Source organism: Miniopterus natalensis, chromosome X (assembly GCF_054644295.1).
Source record: "Miniopterus natalensis isolate mMinNat1 chromosome X, mMinNat1.hap1, whole genome shotgun sequence".
NCBI classification, from domain to species: Eukaryota; Metazoa; Chordata; class Mammalia; order Chiroptera; family Miniopteridae; genus Miniopterus; species Miniopterus natalensis.
In genome coordinates, this window is record NC_142103.1 from 42044880 (window position 1) to 42070388 (window position 25509).

The 25509-nt window shown below is 37.1% G+C and overlaps 1 protein-coding gene across 1 annotated transcript in view; it reads right to left on the bottom strand.

Annotated features, from left to right (window-relative positions):
- DACH2 (dachshund family transcription factor 2) overlaps positions 1-25509 on the bottom strand; it is a 665744-nt gene that overhangs the window by 109589 nt on the left and 530646 nt on the right. The window contains exon 6 of the mRNA XM_087813311.1: positions 15406-15578. Coding sequence (XP_087669437.1) covers positions 15406-15578 — 173 coding nt within the window. The remainder of the gene's footprint in view (positions 1-15405; positions 15579-25509) is intronic.

Consider the following 25509-nt stretch of genomic DNA (forward strand, 5'->3'; position numbering starts at 1 on the left):
ACTACCCTTACCCTTTCTGGCCAACTGCAAGGCTAATTGCGATATACTTCCTGATTTTTTAAAAATGTTTCTTTTTTTTAAGTTGATTTCAGAGAGAGGAAGAAAGACAGAGAGAGAGAGAGAAACATCAATGATGAGAGAGAATCATTGATCGCCTGCCTCCTGCACTCCCCCCACTGGGGATTGAGCCCATAACCCTGGCATATACCCTGACTGGGAATTAAACTATGACCTCCAGGTTCATGGGTTGATGCTCAACCACTGAGCAACACCGGCAGGGATGATTTTTAAATCTGTATTATCCTTTACCCCAAAGAATTCTAGTGATTCTGGATTTTCACCCACCTTAATCAATTCTCAAGAATACTATTTCCCAGTAAAATTTTGTGCAATAATGCAAATTCTCTATACTTGTGCTGTATAGTAATCATCAGAAACATGTGATTACTAAGCACTTTAAATGTGGATGAAACAAGGTGAAGGGATTAGCCAAAGAACATATATGTATATCCCACAGACAACAATGTGGGGATGCCCAAAGGGGGGAGGAGTGGGCTGGGTGGAGGTGGGTAAAGGAGGGGAAAATGGGGACATCAGTAATAGTGTCAACAATAAAAATAAAGTAAAAAATAAATAAATGTGGCTAGTTACAAATGAGGAACTGAAGTGTTCATTCTATTTAATCATTTTAAATTGAAATTATCACACATAGCTAGTGGAGACCATATTGAACAATGTTGCTGTAATAGGTATGTTCTATGCATCTAAAATTCATTGTTAATTGTTTATATCCTTGGAGGTGGGGAAATTTATTCAAGTATAAGCAGATATGTGTGTGTGTGTGTGTGTGTGTGTGTGTATATATATATATATATATATATATATATATATATATATATATATATATGTTTTAAAGTCTAAGCTCCTAAAAGTCATGTTAGCTCTCAGAGCCCTTAAAAGCTATGGTTTACTGTCCTACCTGTGAAAAAAAATAGAAAAGATGACAGCAGTGATGAATAGCCAGCTAGGTATATTAGCCCTTGTGTTAGCTTTCATTATTTAAGGACATTTGCAAAAATCAACACTTCTAATCAATAAACTTTTTTTCACACTGGGGTGGAAATATTAAGACACTGGTAGAAGTAAAAGACCCAAGTATAATTATGCCCTTTTCAATTTGACATCATCCTATGTTAAGGTGCTATAATTTCAGTTGGAAAACAAATTTTTTGTTCATTCACTTTTATAGAGATTTCTCAAGCTTTTACTTAGCATGTTATATTTTTTCCAAAGAAATAGAAATTAGCAGGTAAACTGGTTTGTAAAGCTTTTGTTTGTTTTGTTTAATGAATATGGAGATTACCATGGAGAGTATGATTTCACACACATTTTATATTTCATATAATGCTTTAAAAGAAGAGTGTAGTTTTGGAGCCTGCTCATACTAGCGCTAATTATTAAATACTCAGTAATATTGTGAGTCAGGTATTTAACTGTTGATACCTTAAAATCAGCCAGTGTGAAATATATACATCACAGAATTTGGCAAATATTGTAAATCAGAGGTTTTCTTCTTTTTTTCTTTTGTTTTGTTTTTGGAGAGCTGGTTTACAGGCACACCATTGGTTGCTGGCCCAAATATAAAATCTAAAACACTGAACTTAGTAAGTCCATTATGGGAATCAGAGGTTTTTATTTCATTCTAGTGTTCAAGAGTTTTGACTAAACAAATGTTAAGTTTATGAATAAGTACATTAAGTTATGTATCCATGTGAGTCTATGAACATTTTAAAAAACACAAGTAGATTGTCACACTATAAAAATGCATATTATATGAAAATACACTCAATTACATTTTTCTGCATCCCACATCATTCTATTTAAAAATCTTGAACCATGAGAGACAAACATAGCACACTAACAAACCATCTATTAGTAATATTTTAAGCACAGAGAATGTAGGAAATTTTAAATCATATATAGTTGCCATTCTTCTTATGAACTGAGAACCCTGGTCTCATTGAGTATAAAACAAAACCCGCAAAAGCATGTTTTCAAAATATTACATATAAGTTCATTTTGTCTATTTACATTTTTAATCAATAATTTTATAACTATTAATTCTGTTTGTCTATCCCTATTAGATTGTAAGGCTTAAAAACCACTGGATGCATAATAGGAGCTCAATCAATGAAAAACAAAAAATGTTGACCAACACACAAACTTTTTAAACCATGTATAGGTGGCCTCTCCTGATTCAATTAGTTGTTAAAAAAGTTTTTGCTTGCTAACAAATGCCAAATCAGCTTACCTGAATTAAAATGAAGAGTTAACATGGTTTATAGATTACCCTAATCAGTTTTCCAATGTAGACTCAATTCGAATGAATGCAAGCATAGAGATAAAGCAAAAAGAAAGTGAGATCAATTTTGCAGAAAGGAAAATTTAAGTGGAAAGAGAAATATTAAAACAGTTGCCCCCAGTCACTTTGATGAGAAATGCTAAATGCTGGAAATTAATTATGGTTTATATAGACAGTTATTCACTAACTGATATTCTGTTTTTGTCATATAGTCCTAATATTTAAAGCGCATACTGCAAGACCAGCTTCCAAAGAAAATTATGATCACAGTCTCATGATCAGTGACAAGACATAGGCATCAGTTTAACACAAAATATGCTAAAGAAGAGTAGATGGTGTTTAGAGGATTTTGAAAACTTGTTACAATATCAGTGTGGTGGTGGTGTTATTTCCAGGGATTTTTTTAAAACATGTTTTTATTGATTTCAGAGAGAGGAAGGGAGAGGGAGAGAGACAGAGACAGAAACATCAATGATACTAGAGTCATTGATTGACTGCCTCCTGCACGTGTTCCACTGGGGATCAAGCCCGCAACCCTGGGTTTGTACCCTGACCAGAAATCAAACCGCGATCTCTTGGATCATAGGTCAATGTTCAACCACTGAGCCAAGCCAGTCGGGCTCCAGGAATTTTTTTAAATGATATGGAAAAAAAGGAAAATTTTACTTGAAATTAAAAATAAATAAATGAAAGGTATGCAAACAATAAGAATTGAATTAAAAAGTTTGGTACCACCTTCTGTGAATTTTCATAAATTTTAATAAAACTAAACACATATTTCTGGATTTTTTTTGGTAATGTGTCCTAATCTCTTACTGTGTAGTTCAAGTTTTTTATATAGATTTATTCAACTGCAGTTATTTTAAATTGAGGAGAGTAAGTATTATAACGGAAATACTAACAGCCCTTTCAGTGTAAGGATGCTGGCCTAGGTGACAATATAATCACATTAAATTGTATATGCAATGAACAGAATGCCTGTCTCCCCAAAATTTATATGTTGAAACCCTAATACTTAATGTGATGATATTTGATGAGGCTTTTGAGCGATAATTCAGTCATGATGGTGGAGCCCTCATGACTTTATAAGAAGAGGCAAGAAAGTGATTAGTTTCTTTCTTTTTGCCATGTGAAGACATGGTGAGAAGGTGGCCATCTACAAACCAAGAAGAGAGCTCTCACCAGGAACCGAATTAGCAGGCACCTTGACCCCGGACTTTCCAGCCTCTAAAAACGTGGTAGCTCAGGGGGCTACTAACAAAATACTATAACAAAATACCATAAACTAGATGGCTTAAACAAGAGAAATTAATTTCCCACAGTGGGTTCATTAGAAAGAAGTAAAATTTCATAGTTATGAAATTTCCTTCTAAATATTAAATGTTAAATTTCTGATAGTTCATATTTTGAAAGAACAGTTTATCTCTAAATGGTAAATATAAAATATCTGGTGACTTCAATTCAAATATTTTGGTAAAACAATGCATAATACTAATTTAAATATGTTTTTTATGCCAAACTGCTAGGATAAAAAGATCTGAAAATGTAAGTAGAATAAAAAAGTGGTTTTGTTTGAATGGTGTATGACAGGTAGTAGCATATGACAAAGTAGTATATGACAAAAATTCAATACATATGTTTGCCTATTGTCTACAAGATTCTAATAAATTGACCTCTGAAACTGTGACTCATGAAGAAGCACACTGAAGCCCTGGCCAGTGTGGTTAGTGGTTAGAGTGCCAACCCATGCACCAAAGGGTCTCAGGTTCAATTCCCAGTCAAGTACACGTACCTTGGTTTCGATTCCTACCCCACCTCCAGTTGGGGAGCATTCAGGAGGCAACTAGTTTATGAGTCTCTATCACATTGATCTCTCTCTCTCTCTCCCTCCCTTCCACTTGGGTGGGGATTAACAACAACAACAAAAAAGCACACTGAAAAATAATTCCTTTTGAAATATACGTCAATGGAGGTGTGAAATTTCTTCCCTTACAGTTGGATATCATATAACTACTATCATGTTGATAACTGTTATTGAAAGAAAGGGTGAAACTTTTAACATACTAACACCTATTTGCCAATTAATTAGGTTTTTACCATAGTATTTCTGCTGAATTATTATTTTCAAACTAATAATGTTACCATTATACAACAGCATCTTAGCAAAAACAAACAAAACTTGGCAACTATCATACAAGCTTCTCATTACTCACTGAAATAACTATTTTTTTTTATTTAGAAATTTTTTTTTTAATTTATCTTTATTGTTGAAAATATTACAGATGCCAACTTTTTGCCCCATTAACCCCTTCCACCCCCTACCCACTTCCAGCCCCAGGCCTTCATCACACTATTGTCTTTGTCCATGGGTTATGCATATATACATATAAATTCTTTGGTTAATCTCTCCCCACTCACCCACCCAACCCCACCTTCCCTCTGAGATTTTTGCCAGTCTGTTCCATGCTACTACGTCACCTAATCTATTTTGTTCATCAGTTTATTATGTTCTTTAGATTCCACATGTAAGTGAGATCATGCGATGTTTGTCTTTCTCTACCTGGCTTATTTCACTTAGCATAATATTCCCTAGGTCCATCCATGCTGTCCCAAAGGTTAAGAGATCCTTCTTTATAGCTGCACAGTATTCCATGGTGTAAATATACCACAACTTTTTTATCCACTCATCTACTGATGGACACTTGGGCTGTTTCCAGGTCTTAGCTATTGTAAATTGCACTCCTGTGAACATAGGGGTGCATATATTCTTTCTGATTTGTGTTTCAGGATTCTTAGGATATATTCCTAGAAATGAGATCACTGGGTCAAAAGGCAGTTCCATTTTTAATTTTTTGAGAAACCTCCATACTCTATTTTTAAAATATTTTTTCTTCACTTCCCTATCATCCTCTCATGAAAATCTTCTTGTATAGATTTGAAGAGAAATTTTATCAAAGGCAATGCAAAATAAATATATTATTTTTATCTGATTTTATTAAAAATAAGTACATGAAAAAGATTCTGTTTTCTTGAGCATAATGCATATAATTGGCAGGATTTAAGCATGTGATAATATGCCAACTGTTAAAAAGTACATTCCAAATTTATGTCTTTCTTTTTGTAAAGTTTGCATATTAAATAGACAATCAGTAACAGAAAATATACTTACATTGCTTTAATACATTAACAATATTTGGATTATTTAAAAAGACAATTATAGATTGAGGGAAGATGGCAGCCCTGTGAGAAGAAGCAGAGTGCCCTGCTCCCAGCCACGGACTAGATTTACTCCTAAAATCCTATATAACCAGCTTGAAAAAAACAGAGAAACATACCTGAGTGCGAGTGGGGAGCACTGAAGAAACATAACGGAGCCTGGAAAGAGGGGGCGGGCGTAGGAAGGGAGAGTCCCCCTGAAGCCTATGCTGGGCTCCAAGCCTTGAGGTTTGGAGGCTGCAAAGCTCCCTCCCCTCGGGAGTGCGGACGGCATCCAAAAGTGGGGATCCCACACCCGGAGCAACGAGAGGGGAAGGAGCGCCTGGCTCACAGGGCCCCAGGGGTGCGGTGAGTCCCAGAGGGGTTGGCACCTTCCTAGGAAACAAAGCCTCTAGTGGCGGCTGCGCCCAGCGTCTGGTGCTCAGGGTGCTGACCATAAGGAAGGCTGTCCCAAGGTCTGTGGTACCCAAGTGGTAAGGGACCAGAGGATCACGCTGAGCAGCCGCAAATGGGGACCCTCTGCCTCCCTGTGGGGCATTGTGTTGAGCCCCAGAAAGCACTGAATCTGCGTGGCATGTGGGAGGGGAGGAGCCCTCCCACCCTGAGCTCCAGTGCTGAGAGGCTGGGATCTGCAACCAGCCCTAAGGGGTGCCTTGGTGGCGTGGTGGCATGTGAAGCCACTCTAGCTTTGCTGAGACCAGCGATGCGGGGAGCTGTGTGGAGCTGACTTTGGTCCCCTCCCCCTGGGGGCCTTAGAGCGAGGGCAGAGGGACCTTGCAGGGTGGACTCTCTGCTTGTGTGTTGCTTTGTGCTTTTGTGATCTTGATTGTGGAACTCACTCCCGCCTTCCTGGTGCACGCTGCACTGACAGACTAGCCGAGGCTGGGATTGGGGTCTGCACAGTAGATAGTCTGAGGGGTGGGCCTGATGCGACCAGCCAACCAGAGCTGGGAAGGGAGAGGCGGAGCCTGCTGGCCTCTCCTGCAGCCAGGAGCACCGCCCCCAATAGGAAAGGGGCAGGGCCAGCTCACTGAGGCCCCAGACACCCCTGCAGGGCACAGTCCTGAGGGGAAAGGGAGAGCAGCCCTTAGGAGGACATTACAAGAATAATAGTCTCAGGGACTGTTGTTTGGGAACTGGAGGAAATGCTGAAAACCCCTGCTGGAATCAGGGCAGGCAAAGGGGTCACCAGAATGTGTTTTTAATCGAACCCACTGAACCCAGGCTGCTGAAACAGCCCATACAGAAAAGGTAACAGGCTGAAATCAGTCTGAAGCTGCAGCAGGCCAGAGCCTGGGGAACTAGAATCAGAGGACAAGGCAGGGACTGAGGAGTTGGCAGGGGAGCAGAGACTAACTACCGCAGAGTGAGGGTCTGACAATGACACCTCTAAGGGGAGTGAGACCCTGGGCTACACTAGCCACCCTGCACCCTAATGACTCTACAGAAGACTGGAGTAACACCAGGCAACTACAAGGTTGCAAAATAGTTGACAAGAAGAGGTGGTCCACAGAGAGCCTCAGATTAACCAGAGCCAAAACTGGACAGCTCCTCACATTGGCTGATACACAAGTACGTCCCAGGAGAACTGAAATCAACACACAAAACAGTGACCCTCAGACAACATAAATTGCCCAGAAAAAACTCACCTGATTGACTACCTTTTTTTCTGCTGTTTCTTTGTTTTGTTTTGTTTTGGTTTGGGGGTATTTTTTGTTTGGTTTTGGTTTGTGGGTATGTTTATTTTTTCTCTTTTTTCCTTAGGAAGAAGAGAAAGGGGAGAAAATTTGTTTTTTCTTCTTTTTTAAATTTTATAATAATTTTTTTACACATTTTTTTAACTAAATCCCCCCTCCCCTTTCATAAAAGAATTTTGTCTTGCTTAGCTTGTTTTTAGTTTTGTTTTGGTTATTTGCTTTGTTTTACTCTATCCTTTCTTCTAATATCAAGACTTTCTTGATATCCCTGCTTAACGGCTGGGACTTTATCATTATAAACAAGTTTCTTGATATCCCTGCTTAACGGCTGGGACTTTATCATTATAAACAAGTTTACTACTTTCCTCTATAGTTTCACCCAAATCTCTTCTCAGACTCCCTCCCTGCCTGGGCTTTATCTCTCTCTCTCCTCTCAATCCATTGGCATAACTTTTTTTCTTGTTCTTTTTCTACTTTTTTTCATTCTTTTGTTATCCTCCCTTCTGTCTTCCTGTCTTTTTGTTCTATTGTTAGTTTCTCTTATTCTCTTTATTGTATTTTTGTTTTCTCATTTTCAACTATTATCCTATTCTTTTTCTCTCCCTTAATTTTTCTCTGGCCATTCATTCAGAGTCTTTTCTCTACTTCTGTTATCTCCCAGTAGCTTCTCTATGTTTTATATTTTAGTTTATTATTATTTTCTAAATTTTCACCAGTATTAAAAACAATATACATTTCTCTAAGCTTTACTTTTCTTTCTCTCTTTCTTTTTTTAAGCATTTTTTTTGTGTGTGTGTGAGTGTGTTCTCCCTTAACTCTCCCAGTTCTATTTTCAAGTGGGTTGTTTTCATTGTGATTGTCAGGATATTTTATAAGATATCTCTTGTTTCCTGGAAGTTTAGTTGTGTATTGTCCTGCCTTGCCAGCACCAGTACAACAGCTTACAAGTCAAAGTTGGGGCTGAGATACAGTTAGCCAACCTGAGAGGAGGGTCCTGCCAAAGAATGATCAACAATAATCTAGACCCAACCACAACAGGAGAAAATAAAGAAACCACAAAAGGGGCACCCACAAGAGGAACACGCCTAGAGCAAACAGCTCAGACGTGTAAGGAAAACACACCTCTGGGCTCCACTGGACCCACAAGACAAAAATCCCATCCCATAAGACTGGGGAGTAGGAAATATATCTAATATATAGATACAAACACTAAGACCTACCAAAATGGAGATACAATGAAACAACCCTCAAATTAAAGAAAAGGAAACATCGCCAGAAAAACACTTTGATGAGATGGAGTTAAGAAAGTTATGAGAAATGGAGTTCAGAGTATGGATGATGAAGAGGTTCAAGGAACTTAAGAAGACTCTAGATGATAAGATCGAGGACCTTAATGAAAACATGAAAAAAAAGATTCACACCATAAGTAAAACTCAGACAGAGATAAAGAATGCTGTATCTGATATCAAGAATACACTGGATGGAATTAAAAGCAGGCTCAATGAAGCAGAGGATAGAATAAGTGACTTAGAAGACAAGGTAGAAAAAATCACACAATCAGAGCAGCAAAAAGAAGAAACACTTAAAAAGCATGAGGACAGTCTAAGGGAACTTTGGGATAACATTAAACGAAACAACATTCACATTATAGGAGTGCCAGAGGGGGAGGAAAGAGAGCAAAGGATAGAGAACTTTGTGGAGGAAATAATTATAGAAAACTTCCCTAGGCTGGCAAGGGAGGAAGCCACACAATTTCAGGAAGCACAGGGGGTTCCAAACAAGAGGAACCCAAAGAGACCCACCCCAAGAAACATCATAATTAAAATGGCAAATGGCAATGAAAAAGAGAAAATATTAAGGGCCGCAAGAGAGAGATGAGCACTGACCTACAAGAGAACCCCCATAAGGCTGACAGCTGATTTCTCAACATAGATTCTTCACGCCAGACGGGAGTGGCATGAAGTTCTGAAAGGAATGAAAACCAAGAACATGCAAACCAAGATTGCTTTATCCAGCAAGGCTATCATTTAAATTTCAAGGGGAAATAAAAAACTTCCCAGACAACAAAAGGCTAAAGGAGTTCAGTACCACTAAACCAGCATTGCAAAAAATGCTAAAAGGACTGCTTTAGGAAAAAGAAGGAATAGTGAGAGAAATGTACATCAGCATAAAGGGGAAAATGGCATTAAATAAGTTGATATCAATAGTAACCTTAAATGTAAACAGAATAAATGGTCCAATCAAAAGACAAATGGTAGCTGAATTGATAAGAAAACAGGGCCAAGATATATGCTATCTACAAGAGACCTATCTGAGAGCAAAAGACTCACACAGGCTAAAAGTGAAGGGATGGAATAAAATATTCCATGCAAATGGAAAGGAAAAGAAAGCTGGAGTAGCAATTCTTATTTCTGATAAAATAAACTTCAAAATAAAGACTGCAACAAGAGACAAGGATGATCACTACATAATACTAAAGGGATCAATGAAGCAGGAGGAAATAACCCTTATAAACATTTATGAACCTAATATAAAAGCACAACGGATACAAAAAATTTCTTGGTGGTCTATAGGTGTATATTGACAGCAACACAATCATAGTGGGGGACTTTAACACCTCACTGTAAACACTGGACAGATCATCGAGACAAAAAATCAACAGGGAAACACAGACCTTAAATGAATCACTAGACCTAATGGATTTAATTGACATTTACAGAACATTTCACCCCAAAGCAGCAGAATACACATTCTTCTCAACTGCACATGGCACATTCTCAAAAATAGACCACATGTTAGGGCACAAGGCAAGTCTCTACAAATATAAGAAGATTGACATCATATCAAGCATCTTTTTGGATCTCAATGCCATGAAACTAGAAATCAACCACTATAAAAAAACTCAAAATGTTCAAACACATGGAGGCTAAATAGCATGTTATTAAACAATGAATGGGTTACCAAGGAGGTCAAGGAAGAAATCAAACACTTCATGGAAAGAAGTGAAAATGAACAGACAACAACCCAAAACTTATGGGACACAGCGAAAGCAGTCCTGAGAGGAAAATTCATAGCATTACAGGGCTACCTCAAGAAACAAGAAAAAGATCTAATGAACCATCTAACACAACAACTAAAAGAACTAAAATGAGAACAGCAAGAAAAGCCCTGAGGAAGTAGAAGAAAGGAAATAATAAAAATGAGAGCAGAGATTAATGACATAGAGACAAAGAAAACAATCCAAAAAATCAATGAAAGTAAGAGCTGGTTCTTTGAAAAGGTAAATAAGATTGATGCACCTTTAGCAAGACTCACTAAGAAACAAAGAGAGAGGACCCAAATAAATAAAATCAGAAATGAGAGAGGCAATGAACAACTGACCCAACAGAAATACAAAGGATTGTAAGAAAATATTATGGTCAACTATATGCCAACAAATTGGACAACATGGGTTAAATGGACAAATTCCTAGAAGCATAAAACCTTCCAAAGCTGAATCAGGAAGAGGCAGAAAACCTGAATAGGCCGATAACAACTAATGAAATTGAAGCAATAATCAAAAAACTCCCAACAAACAAAAGTCCTGGACACCAGATGGATTTACAGGCAAGTTTTACCAAACATTCAAAGAAGAATTAACACCTATTCTATTCAAACTATTGCAGAAAATTTAAGAGGAGGGAAAACTCCCAAACTCTTTTTATGAGGCCAGCATCATCCTAATCCCAAAACCAGATAAAGATACTACAAAGAAAAAAACTTACAGGCCAGTATCCCTGATGAACATAGATGCTAAAATCCTCACTAAAATACTAGCAAACTGGATCCAGCAATTCATTAAAAAGATCATACATCATGACCAAGTGGGATTTATTCCAAGGATGAAAGTCTGGTACAACATCTGCAAATCAATAAAAGTGATACATCACATAAAGAAATGAAGGACAAAAGTCACATGATCATATCAATAGACACAGAAAAAGCATTCCACAAAATCCAGCACCCATTTCTGATAAAAACTCTCAGCAAAGTGAGATTAGAGGGATCATACCTCAACATAATAAAGGCCATATATGACACACCTACAGCCAACATCATACTCAATGGGCAAAAACTAAAACCATTTCCATTAAAAACAGGAACAAGACAGGGATGTGCACTTTCACCACTCTTATTCAACATAGTACTGGAAGTCCTCGCCACAGCCATCAGACAGGAAGAAAACATAAAAGGTATTTAAATAGGAAAGGAGGAAGTAAAACTGTCATTATTTGAAGATGACATGATATTGTACATAGAAAACCCTAAAGACTCCATCAAAGTACCACTAGATTTGATTAACAAATTTGGCAATGTAACTGGATACAAAATCAACGTCCAGAAATAAGTGGCATTCATATACACCAACAATGAACTTTCAGAGAGAGAAACTAAAAAAGCAATACCATTTACCACTGCAACTGAAAAAATAAGATACCTAGTAATAAACTTAACCAAGGATGTAAAAGACCTGTACTCAAAAAACTACGTTATACTGAATAAAGAAATAGAGGAAGATTTAAAGAAGTGGAAGAATATACCATGCTCATGGATTGGAAGAATTAATATCATTAAAATGTCCATACTACCCAAAGCAATTTATAAATTTAATGCAATTCCTATTAAAATACCAACAGCATATTTCACAGACCTAGAACAAACATTTCAAAAATTTATATGGAACCAGAAAAGACCCCGAATAGCTGCAGCCATCTTGAGAAAAAAGAACAGAGTGGGAGGGATCACATTACCAGACTTCAAACTGTATTACAAAGCCACTGTAATCAAAATGGCCTGGTATTGGTACAACAACAGGCATATAGATCAATGGAACAGAACAGAGACCCCAGAAATAGACCCCCACCATTATGGTCAGTTAATATTTGACAAAGGAGGCAAGAGTATCCAATGGAGTAAGGACAGTCTCTTCAATAAGTGGTGCTGGGAAAATTGGACAGATACATGCAAAAGAATGAAACTAGACCCCCAGTTTCACCATACACAAAAATAAACTCAAAATGGATAAAAAACTTAAATGTAAGTCACGAAACCATAAAAATCCTGGAAGAAAACATAGGCAGTAAAGTCACAGACATCCCACGTAGGGGACTTTCAATGATATATCGCCTAGGACAAGAGAAACAAAAGAAAAAATAAATATATGAGACTACATCAAACTAAAAAGCTTCTGCACAGCAAAAGAAAACAGCCTTAAAATACAAAAAGGAACCCCTTGCTATGAGAAAACATATTTGCCAAGGATGAACCTGATAAGGGGCTAATTTCCAGTGTACAAAGAACTCATAGCACTCAGCAAGAGGAAGACAAACAACTCAATTAAGAAATGGGCAAAGAACTTAAATAGACATTTCTCCAAAGAGGACATACAGATCGCCAGGATACACATCAGAAAATGCTCAACATCGATAATCATCAGGCAGATGCATATTAAAACCACAATGAGATATCACTTCACACCTGTCAGAATGACTGCCATCAACAAATCAAGAAATGACATGTGCTTGCGAGGGTGTGGAGAAAGGGGAACCCAGGTACACTGCTGGTGGGAATGTAAACTGGTGCAACCACTATGGAAAACAGTATGGAGGTTCCTCAAAAAATTAGAAATGGAGCTGCCATTTGACCCAGTGATTCCACTCCTAGGAATGTATCCTAAGAGTCCTGAAACATTCATCAGAAAGAATATATGTACCCCAATGTTCATAGCAGCACAGTTTACAATAGCTAAAATCTGGAAATAGCCCAAGTGCCCATCAGTAGATGAGTGGATAAAAAAGCTGTGGGACATTTACACCATGGAATACTACGCAGCTGCAAAAAAGAAGAATCTAGTACCCTTTTGGACAGTATGGATGGATCTGGAGAATATTATGTTAAGCGAAATAAGTCAGGCAGCGAAAGACAAATATCACATGATCTGGCTTATACATGGAATCTAAAGAACTTAATAAACTGGTGAACAGAATAGATTCAATGACATGGAAGGATAGCTGACACTGACGAATGTCAGAGGGATGGAGGAGGGTGGGTGGGTAGAGGGGGAGAGAATAACCAAAAATTTATATGCATATATGCACAACCCAACGACAGGGACAGTGGTAGGGAGAGGGACTGGGGAGGGGGAAGCGACTGGGTGTAATGGGTCATTGGGGAGAAAAAGGGACATCTGTAATATTTTAAACAAAAATAAAATTAAAAAAAGAAAAGAAAAAAAAAAGATGATTATATTTTCCTTTCCCATCATCATCAGCACCAATCATTATCCTTATTATGAGCTGCAACCTCAAGTGCTTCCCTGCTCTAAATTCTTCTCAAAGCTGTCAAACTCCCCAAATATTCAACCAAAATATAGCTGATTCAGTCTGAGTTAATAGTCATTAAGAAAACTAAATGAATGTACTTTTGAAGAGCCGTAAACATGCCTCTATTGAGAGTATTTTGTCATCATTTCAAAGCTGGTATGACTATTCCATTAAACCACCCTTTGTTTCTTAATAATTTCCCATATTTTTGTGGGGTCCCATGTACTTAGTAGTCAGCTGGTTTCAAAATCATAGGAAACTTATTCTGTCTTTTAAATAATGTTTGTGGGTGATTTTTTTCTCAAAGACTACTCTGATTCTTGGTTTACACACTGATCAAATATTCAAGCAACAAAGCTCTGATTAGCTAGGATAGACTGAGTGTAGGAATCACACTAATACTTAGCCATAGAAACATAGAGAGTTTAATACAAATTTATCAATTTTTATTTTCCTTTCCTATGAAGTTTATGTTATAAAATGTCTTCATTGTTTTAGAAGTTCCCAACACCAGAAGCTAATTTAAAGTTGAACAAAAATCTCCAGAATCTCAAATTTCTTCCGCCTTCACTTCTCTCAACCCCATGTGCATCTATTACAATTATATCAATAATGCAAGGCCCAGTACAAATCCATCAACTGTAATATCTTTTGTGTTGTGATACCCTGCCCCTTCTCTTCTCCAAGCTAGGTATGTTCCCTCTCTCCTCCATATTCTTGCATACTTGGTGATTCTCTATGCTACCATCACAGTATGTCTTGCTATTGCAACTTACATGAGTATTTGTTGTTTGTCTCACATTTAGTTTGTGATTACTAGAAGTCAGGGACTATATCTTATTTATCTATTTCCCATATTGTCCAAAAGGACATGTGCATATTAAGGATACAATATTTGTTGAATACATAAAGTAATAAAGAATCAAATAAATGGGTTTCTTTGATTAACTATAACTTTTGCTCATATATGTCCTTATATTATCTCATCACCAAAAGAAAGACTATATTAAAAAAGCTAGTTTACATGATACTTGGAAAGAGGGCAGAGAGGCCATGTTCCAAACTAATGAGACATAAGGAGAGATTATAAAATATTATTTGTTTCATTACCTTGTGGTTATGAAATTTTGTAAAATAGTATTCTCATCATGATAATGATAATGTTCTAAATTACCACAAATATTTGCTTAATGTTTTGAAGTTTTTAACCTATATTTTACTCCAGACAGCCAATCACAGAAAAAAGAGATTATTACTATGACCTTTATTTTTGCAGTTGAGGAAAAATATTCAGGCAGGTTAAATGTCATATCCAAGGTTATTCAGCTCTTAAGTGACAGAATCAGAATTGGAACTTTGGTCTTTCTGACTACAAGTCCTCTATGGTACGTACTACCCTACAACTGCTTTTCAAACACCAAAAAGATAAATAGTGTGTACTTTGTTTCACCCCATCAACATGAATGGTTTTTGCATACTTTTCTTTGTCATTAGTCTGGCCACTCCTCCCAAACACTGTGCTCATTATTGAAAGACAGGAAGCCTGAATTAAAGGTGAGATCTGTGATGATGGAATGAAAACAGACAGCAATAATAAAACAACAAACAAAAAACACCTCATCAAGCCTAGTCATAAATAAAACTGTATGCTAAGCAACTGAGTCGATGAGTTTTATGTTTTTACTGAAGATTCAGTGGTATTGCTAATATTTTATCAAAATTTATATGTAATTAACACCTTTGTCTTCTTCTAAATCATGATTCTTACCTTTATAACAGAGGCCCCAGCTCTAGAGAGTGGGCTGTGAATCTGGGCTGCAGCAGCCATGTTGGCAATAGTATTTAGATGGTTCATCTGATTCATTGCCATGGCAACTGATGCAGGAGGTAAGCTGACTGGAAGTAGAGGATGAGGCATCATCATAAATGGCAGATCCAGTCCTAAAAGAGACAGTGCATGCTAAATTATTACACTTGTAAAATTATTTTGACAATGGGAAATCACACGAAAAATTGACGCAAAGCAAAAAATGAGTTTATCTTTCTGGGTTTCTTAAAAACAACTTTTATTATATTCTAATATCTCTTTGGGCAATTAATATTACCCATGGAGTTTAATATTGTTTATAATTTAAAAATCTACCTATTCCATATACTACTATTTTTCAATATTCCGTGTTCTTGCTCTCACTCCCAAAGTATTTATAAGATTCAATCTGTTTACCTAAAACAAAAATCTTTAAGCCAAACATTATTTTCTTTAACTAAAAGCAACAACTACCTTTTAAGTCATTATAATATATTGATGTGTTCATACTTTATAGCTTAACACTTTCTTCAAGAGACATAATAGTGGTGCTGGTAAAACATGATGTAGATTCTCTAGACTCAGAATTATTGAAGAATTTAAGACTTGTAATATGTTCTACTCTGTAGCTATAAATCTTTCAAATGAATGCTTATAGCTCTAACTTGAAGCCTTTGTCAATAAGGAATAACTCCCCTATCAAATATCAACCTGTATTCCAGTATAATATCAATTTCAAATATTTTGAGCAATGTCTAGAATTCTTTTTTCTTATGCAAGGTGAAATCATTTTCACACATTTTAAATTTCTTAAACAATATCTCTCAAATGTTATTGACATTTACACTTGTGGTAGCCACAGATATGTCATAATGGAAAATGTAACAAATTAAGAGAGTTGTCTAGTTACAACTTATATGTTTGAAATTTGTGAGGAAACACCTTTGACCAGAGCTAGGGAAAGTTAGTGTAACATGATGCATATTAACATGACTATGGTAAGTAAACCATAGAACTTTAAAATGTATTTTAAACTATTGCCTTGATAGTAATCTTGACTTCTTTTGGACAGAAGCGCAGAAACTGGTCATCTTTAACAGATGTTGTAAAACATCCTTTCTTATAATTTTCCTAAATTGCTACAGATTATAGAAATTCTACAGTGGAAATGTTTGTATTAGTTCTATACACAATAATCAACTATTAATAACATCCTTTTTTTCCTCTTTACTATCCCCTCATTTTTTTTGCCTCCCATATCACAACAAGTGAACAACAATGAATCCATAGGAAGTATATTCAGAGACCCCCTAAATCTTTCCTCAGTCAACAGTAACAGTAATACAGACAAACACTCAAAGCCCATATATTTGGGACAAAAAGGAGCTAGAAGGGAAAAATGTTAATTGATTTGAGGTCCATATGGGTTCAACAATGGTGGCTGAATTAAATCCATTAACAAAGATAATTCAAAGGCAGCACAATACAAAGAGTGAAAATAAGATGCTTTCAGATATGTTATGACATATTTCATACAACGCTAAAGTTGTATGAAAGTTGAGCATCTCAATTAAAGGAACTAAATAAAAACAATCATCAATATTTCTGATAGAGACAGCCACAAAATACACTGCTATCATAATTATACAAAGATTAAAAATAGCCAGGTGAGAGGAAAGATGGTGGCACTGTGAGAAGCAGCAGAGCATCCATGATCCCAGCCACAGAATTGATTTACTCCAAAATACTACGTAGCAAGCTTGGAAAAACCAGAGAAACATACCTGAGTGGACATAGTGTGAGTAGGGAGCACTGAAGAAACATCATAGAGCCCTGTAAGGGGGGAGGGTGTAGAAAGGGGAAGTCCCCTCTGAAGCTTGTGCTAGGCTACTAGCCCAGAGGCTTGGAGGCTGCAAAACTCCCTTCCCTCAGGAGTGTGGACCAGTATCCAAAAGTCGGGATCTCGAACCCAGAATGGAGGAGAGGGGAGGAGTGCCTCACACAGGGGAGCGGTGAGCCAACAAGGAGGGGACAGGGCTTTCCAAAGAAACAAATCTTCTAATAGCAGACGTGACCAGCATCTAATGTTCAGGGTTCTGACCATAGGAAAGGTAGTCCCAAAGCCTATGGCACCTGAGAAGTAAGGAACAAGAGGTCAGCACTGAGCAGCCACACACAGGGATCATCTGCTTCCCTGTAAGGCACTGTATTGAGCCCCAGAAAACATTTGATCTGTGTGGCGTGGGGAAGGGGAGGAGAGTTCTCCCACCCTGAGCTCCTGGCGCAGAGTGTGGGATTTGTGACAAGCCCTGAGGGGCACCATGGTGGCGCGTGGAGCTGCCCCAGCTTTGCTGAGATCAGCAGTGTAGGGAGCTGTACGGAGCTGACCTTGGGTCCCCTCCTGCTGGGTGCCTTGGTCTGCAGGCAGCGAGATCTTGCAGGATGGACTCTCTGCCTGTGTGTTGCTTTTTGCTTTTTTGAGTTCTGATCTCTGAACTGGCTCCCACCATTCAGCTTGCACTGGGCAGACAGACTAGCAGAAGCTGGGATTGGGGTCTGGAAGGTAGACCGTTTGAGGCGTGGGCCTGGTGCCACCAGCCAACCAGAGCTGGGAAGGGGGGGTAAAGCACTCCTGCTTCTCCCACAGCTTGGGAGCACCACCCCCAATAGAAAAGGGGCTGGTCCAGCTCACTGAGGCCCCAGACACATGCCGCAAAGCACAGTCCTAACAGGGAAGGGAGAGCAGTTCACAAGAGGACATTACAAGAATAAGACTCTCAGGGACTGTTGTTTGGGAGCTGGAGAAAAAGCTTAAAACCTCTGCAGGGGGCAGGGCAGGCAAAGGGCTCACCAGAATATTTTTTAATCGAACCCACTGAGCCCAGACTGCTGAAATGGCTCATACAGAAAAGGCAACAGAGTGAAATCAATCTGAAGTGGCAGCAGGCCAGTGCATGGGGAACTAGAATTGGAAGATAAGGTAGAGACTGAGGAGCTGACTGTGGAGCAGAGTAACTCCCTTACACTGAGTGCCTGACAGTGAAACCTCTAAGTAAGGGGAGTAATACCCTGAGCTACGCTAACCACCCTGCACCCTAAAGACTCTACAGAAGACTCAGGAGCAAGATCAGGCAATGACAAAGTTGCAAAAGGTGACAAGAGGAGGTGGTCCATGGAGAGCCTCAGATTAACCATCTACCTAAGGACACCAGAGCCAAACTTTGACAGGCTCCTCACATTGGCTGATACACAACTATCTCCCAGGAGAACAGAAATTAACCCACAAAACAGTGAGCTACCAACAACATAAGCTGCCCAGAAGAAACTCACCTGATTGACTGTCTTTTTTTCCTTCTGTTTTTTTGTTTTGTTTTGTTTTTGCTGTTGGTATTTTTTGGGTTTGTGTAGGTGGTTGTTTTTTCTCTTTTTCCCCCAGGAAGAAGAGAAGGGGGGGGGAATTTATTAGTTTTTTCTTCTGTTTAAAATTTATAATAATAACTTTTTTTAATTAAAAAAAATTTTAACTAAATTTTTTCTTTTTTTAATAAAAATTAGTTTTGCTTAGCTTGTTTTTTGTTTTGTTCCTCTGTTTTGTTTTCTTTATTTGCTTTGTTTCATTTTATCCTTGCTTCTACTATCAAGACTTTCTGGATATTCCCTGCTTAATGACTGGGACTTTATCATTACAACCAACAAGTTTACTGCTTTCCTTTAGAGTGTCTTTCAAATCTCTTATCCCTCCCTGCCTGGGCTTTATTTCTCTCTCCTCTTGATCCATTGGAAAACTTTTTTATTTTTATTTTTTATTTTCTTTCTTTTGTTATCTTTCCTTTTGTCTTCCTGTCTTTTTGTTCGATTGTTAGTTTCTCTTATTCTCTTTATTGTATTTTGTTTTTGATTTTCAACTATTATTCTATTCCTATTCTCTCAATTCTTTGCTGGCCCTTCTCTCAGAATCTTTTCTCTGCCTCTATTATACCCCAGAGGCTTATCTATTCCGTACATTTTCATTTATTCTTACTATTTTCTAAATTTTCATCACTATTAAGAAAAATATATTTCTTTCTCTCTATGCTTTACTTTTCTTTCTCTTTTTCTCTTTTTTAAGTTTTTTTTTTTTTTAAATTTGTGTGTGTGTTTTCTCTTCACTCTCCCAGTTCTATTTTCACTTGGGTTATTTTCTTTGTAACTCTCAATATATTATGTAAGATACCACTTGTTTCCTGGAAGTTTAGATGTTTACTGTCCTGCTTTACCAGCACCCATACAACAGCTTACATGACGAGGATGGGACTGAGACACACAGTTAGCCAATCTGAGAGGAGAGTCCTCCCAAGGACTGATCAACAACAATCTAGACCCAATCACAACAGGAGAACCCAAAGAAACCACAAAAGGGACATCAAAAAAAGGGACACACCTAGAGCAAAAAGCTCAGAGGTATGAGGAAAACACACCTCTGGGCTCCACTGGACTGACAAGACAAAATCCCACCCCACAAGACTGGTATACAGCAAATATATCTAATATATAGATACAAACACTAAGACCTACCAAAATGGGGAGACAACGAAGCAATCCCCAAATGAAAGAAGAAAAATCTCCAGAAAAAGATTTTTGAGATGGAGTTAAGCAAGCTATCAGAAAAAGAGTTGAGAATATTGATTATAAAGATGCTCAAGGAAGTTAATGAGAAAAACAAGGAATAGAGGATAAGATAGAGGACCTTAGTGAAAACATGAAAAAAGAGATACATAACATAAACAAAAATCAGACAAAAATAAAGAATGCTGTATCTGATATCAACAATACAATGGAAGATATTAAAAGCCGGCTCAATGAAGCAGAGGATAGAATAAGTGACTTAGAAGACAAGGTAAAAAAAAAAATAACTTAATCAGAACAGCAAAAAGAAAAAAACATTAGAAAAGCATTAGGACAGTCTAAGGGAGCTTTAGGAAAACATGATGTGAAGCAACTTGTTGGAAGAAATAATGATAGAAAACTTCCCATGGCTGGTGAAGGAGAAAGCCACAGAAGTTCAGGAAGCACAGAGGGTTCCAAACAAGAGGAACCCAAAGAGACCCACTCCAAGACACATCATAATTAAAATCGCAAATGTCAGGAACAAAGAGAAAATATTAAGGGCTGCAAGAGAGAGACAAGCAGTGACCTACAAGGGAACCCCCATAAAGGTGACAGCTGGTTAATCAACAGAAATTCTTCAGGCAAGAAGGGAGTGGCATGGAGTTCTCAAAGTAATGAAAAGCAAGAACATGCAACCAAATTTGCTTTATCCAGCAAGGTTATCATTTAAATTTGAAGGTGAAATAAAGAGTTTATCAGACAAAAAAGGGCTAAAGGAATTTAGTACCACCAAACCAGCATTGCAATAAATGCTAAAAGGACTGCTCTAAGAAAAATAAGGAATAGTGAGAGAAATGTACATCAGCATAAAGGGAAAAATGGCATTAAATAAGTTGATATCAATAGTAATCTTAAATGTAAATGGAATAAATGGTCCAATCAAGAGACATAGGGTAGCAAAATGGATAAGAAAATAGGACCCAAATATATGCTGTCTACAAGACACCCACCTGAGAGCAAAAGACTCACACAGGCTAAAAGTGAAGGGATAGAATAAAATATTCCATGCAAATGGAAAGGAAAAGAAAGCTGGAGTAGCAATTCTTATTTCTGATAAAATAGACTTCAAAATAAAGACCGCAACAAGAGACAAGGATGATCACTACATAATACTAAAGGGATCAATCAAGCAGGAGGAAATAACCCTTATAAACATTTACGCACCCAGTATAAGAGCACCAAAGTATACAAAAAATTTCTTGGTGGTCTATAGGTGGATATTGAAAGCAACACAATCATAGTGGGGGACTTTAACACCTCACTGTAAGCATTAGACAGATCATCAAGACAAAAAATCAACAGGGAAACACAGACCTTAAATGAATCACTAGATCTAATAGATTTAATTAACATTTAGAGACCATTTCACCCCAAAGCAGCAGAATACACATCCTTCTGAAGTGCATGTGGAACATTCTCAAACATAGACCACATGTTAGGGCACAAGGCAAGTCTCTACAAATACAAGAAGACTGAAATCATATCAAGCATCTTCTCGGATCACAAGGCCATGAAACTAGAAATCAATCACTATAAAAAAAACTCAAAAATATTCAAACACATGGAGGCTAAATAACATCCTATTAAGCAATGAATGGTTACCAATGAAATCAAGGAAGAAATCAGATATTTTATGGAAAGAAATGAAAATGAACAGACAACAACCCAAAATCTATGGGACACAGAGGAAGCAGTCCTGAGGGGAAAATTCATAGCACTACAGGCCTATCTCAAGAAACAAGAAAAATATCTAATGAACCATCTAACACAACAGCTAAAAGAACTAGAATGAGAACAGAAAGAAAAGCCCTGAGGAAGTAGAAGGAAGGAAATAGTAAAGATCAAAGCAGAAATTAATGATATAGAAACTAAAAAAACACTTCAAAAAATCAGTGAAATCAAGAGCTGGTTCTCCGAAAACATAAATAAGATTGATGCACCTTTAGCCATACTCTCTAAGAAACAAAGAGAGAGGACCCAAATAAATAAAATCAGAAATGAAAGAGGTGATATAACAATCTACCCAATAGAATTACAAAGGACTGTAAGAAAATACTATGAACAACTATGAACAACTGTATGCCAACAAACTGGACATCATGGGTGAAATGGACAAATTCCTAGAAGCATACAACCTTCCAAAGCTGAATCAAGAAGAGGCAGAAAACTTGAATAGGCCGATAACAACTAATGAAATTGAAGCAGTAATCAAAAAACTCCCAGCAAACAAAAGTCTTGAATCAGATGGATTTACAGGTGAGTTTTACCAAACATTCAAAGAAGAATTAAAAGCTATTCTATTCAAACTATTCCGGAAAACTCAAGAGGGAAAACTCCCAAATTCTTTTTATGATGCCAGCATCATCCTAATCCCAAAACCAGATAAAGACACTACAAAGAAAGAAAATTACAGGCCAATATACCTAATGAACATAGATGCTAAAATCCTCACTAAAATACTAGCAAACCAGATCCAGCAATACATAAAAAAGATCATACACCAGGATCAAGTGAGATTTATTCCACCCATGCAAGGCTGGTACAACATCCGCAAATCAATAAATGAGATGCATCACATAAACAAAATAAAGGATAAAAATCATATGATCATATCAATAGATGCAGTAAAAACATTTGCCAGATCAAGCACACATTTCTGATAAAAACTCTCAGCAAAGTGGGAATAGAGGGCTCATACCGCAACCTAATAAAGATGACATATGACAAACCTACCGCCAACATCATGCTCAATGGGCAAAAACCAAAACAATTTCCATTAAAAACAGAAACAAAACAAGGATATCCACTTTCACCACTCTTATTCAACATAGTACTGGAAGTCCTTTCCATAGCCATCAGACAGGAAGAAAACATAAAAGGTATCCAAATTGGAAAGGAGGAAGTAAAACTGTCATTATTTGTAGATGACATATTATACATAGAAATCCCTAAAGGCTCCATCAAAGTACTACTATATTTGATAAACGAATTTCACAAGGTAGCTGGATCCAAAAATCAATATCCAGAAATCAATGGCACTGTTATACACCAACAACAAACTTTTAGAGAGAGAAACTAAAAATCAATACCATTTACTATTGCAACAAAAAAATAAGATACCTAAGAATAAACTAAACCAAGGATGTAAAAGACCTGTAGTAGGAAAACTACGTGACACTGAAAAAGAAATAGAGGAAGATTTAAACAATTAAAAGAATTAATATCATGAAAATGTCCATACTACCCAAAGAAATTTATAAATTCAATGCAATTCCTGTTAAAATACCAACAGCATATTTCACAGACCTAGAACAAACATTTTGAAAATTTATATGGAACAAAAAACACCCCAAATAGCTGCAGCCATTTTTAGAAAAAAGAAGAGAGTGGGAAAGATCACTTTGCTGGACATCAAACTCTACTACAAAGTCATTGTAATCAAAACAGCCTGGTATTGGTACAAAACCAAATATATAGATCAATGGAACAGAACAGAGACCCCAGAAATAAACCCAAGCCATTATGATCAGTTAGTATTTGAAAAAGGAGGCAAGAGCATCCAATGGAGTAAAGACAGTCTCTTCAATAAGTGGTGCTATAAAAATTGGACAGATATATGCAAAAAATGAAACTAGACCACCAACTTTCATCATGCACAAAAATAAACTCAAAATAGATAAAATACTTAAATGTAAGTCACGAAACCATAAAAATCCTGGAAGAAAACATAGGCAGTAAAGTCACAGACATCCCATGTAGTGGAATTTTCACTGATACATCTCCTAGGGCAAGGGAAACAAAAGAAAAAATAAGCATATGGGACTACATCAAACTAAAAAGATTCTGCACAGCAAATGAAAACAGATTCAAAATACAAAGGAACCCCATTGTCTGGGAAAACATATTTGCCAAGGATGTAGCTGATAAGGGGCTAATTTCCAAAGTATACAATGAATTCATACTACTCAGCAAGAGGAAGACAATCAACTCAATAAAGAAGTGGGCAAAGGACCTGAACAGACACTTCTCCAAAGAGTAGATACAGATGGCCAAGAGACACATGAGAAAATGGTTAGTGTTGCTAATCATCAGAGAGATGCAAATTAAAACCACAAAGAGATATCACTTCACACCTGTAAGAATTGCTACCATAAACAAATCAACAAATGACTTGCTGGCGAGGGTGTGGATAAAGGGGAAACCCGGTACACTGCTGGTGGGAATGCAAACTGTTGCAACCACTATGGAAAACAGTATGGAGGTTCCTCAAAAAATTAGAAATGGAGCCACCTTTTGACCCATTGATCCCACTTCTAAGAATATATCCTAAGAATCCTGAAGCACTAATCAGAAAGAATATATGCACCCCTATGTCCATAGCAATGCAGTTTACAATAGCTGAGATCTGGAAACAACCCAAGCGCCCATCAGTGGATGAGTGGATAAAAAAGCTTTGGGACATTTACACCATGGAATACTATGCAGCTGTAAAGAAGAATGATCTCGCACCCTTTGGGACAGAATGTATGGACCTGGAGAATATTATGCTAAGTGAAATAAACCAGGCAGAGAAAGGCAAATGACACATGATCTTGCTTATATGTGGATTCTAAAGAACTTAAACTGATGAAGAGAATAGATTCAATGACATGGAAGCATAGGTGAGACTGACAAATGTCAAATGGATGGAGGAGGGCGGGTGGGTAGAGGGGGAGAGATTAACCAAAGAATTTATATGCATATATGCACAACCCAAGGATAGGGACAATGGTGGGGAGAGGGACTGGGGAGGGGGATGGGACGGGGTGGAATGGGTCATTGTGGAGAAAAGGGGGCATCTGTAATATTTTAAACAAACAAAAAAAATTAATAAAATAAAATAAAAAATAGTAAAAAAATAGTTTGAAACATAATTTTTGTTTGGAATCCATGAAGGGGAGCATATTCTGTACTCTTTATGGGTCCAGATTCCCAGAGAATATTAGTAAAGTATTTTAAGCTTTTCCCCTGTCACTTTGCTTATGACTCATTATGTATAAAAATATTTATAAATCTTTTTTTCAGAAGCAACCTACCAAACCAAACTTTTCAATTATGAAATATTTCTCATGTCAGTATTTATTTATTGTAGAAGCCTCAAAACTGTGTAAACACTGAATCCAAAATGTCCTTCTACACCCCCTTTTAAACTAGAAGTTTATTTTCAGTTAGCCTTCCAAAATTAATTATATGTACATACATTTTATACTTTACTCATCATACAGCTTTGCTATAATGATGGCATGTCCCATAACATACATTAAATTAATCACTGCTCATTTTCCCCCTAAAACCTTCATTTCATTCTCAACATTAGCAACTATTAATGTCCTAAATAAGCTTCTGTATAAGGCTCTCATTCACCACAAACCTAAGATA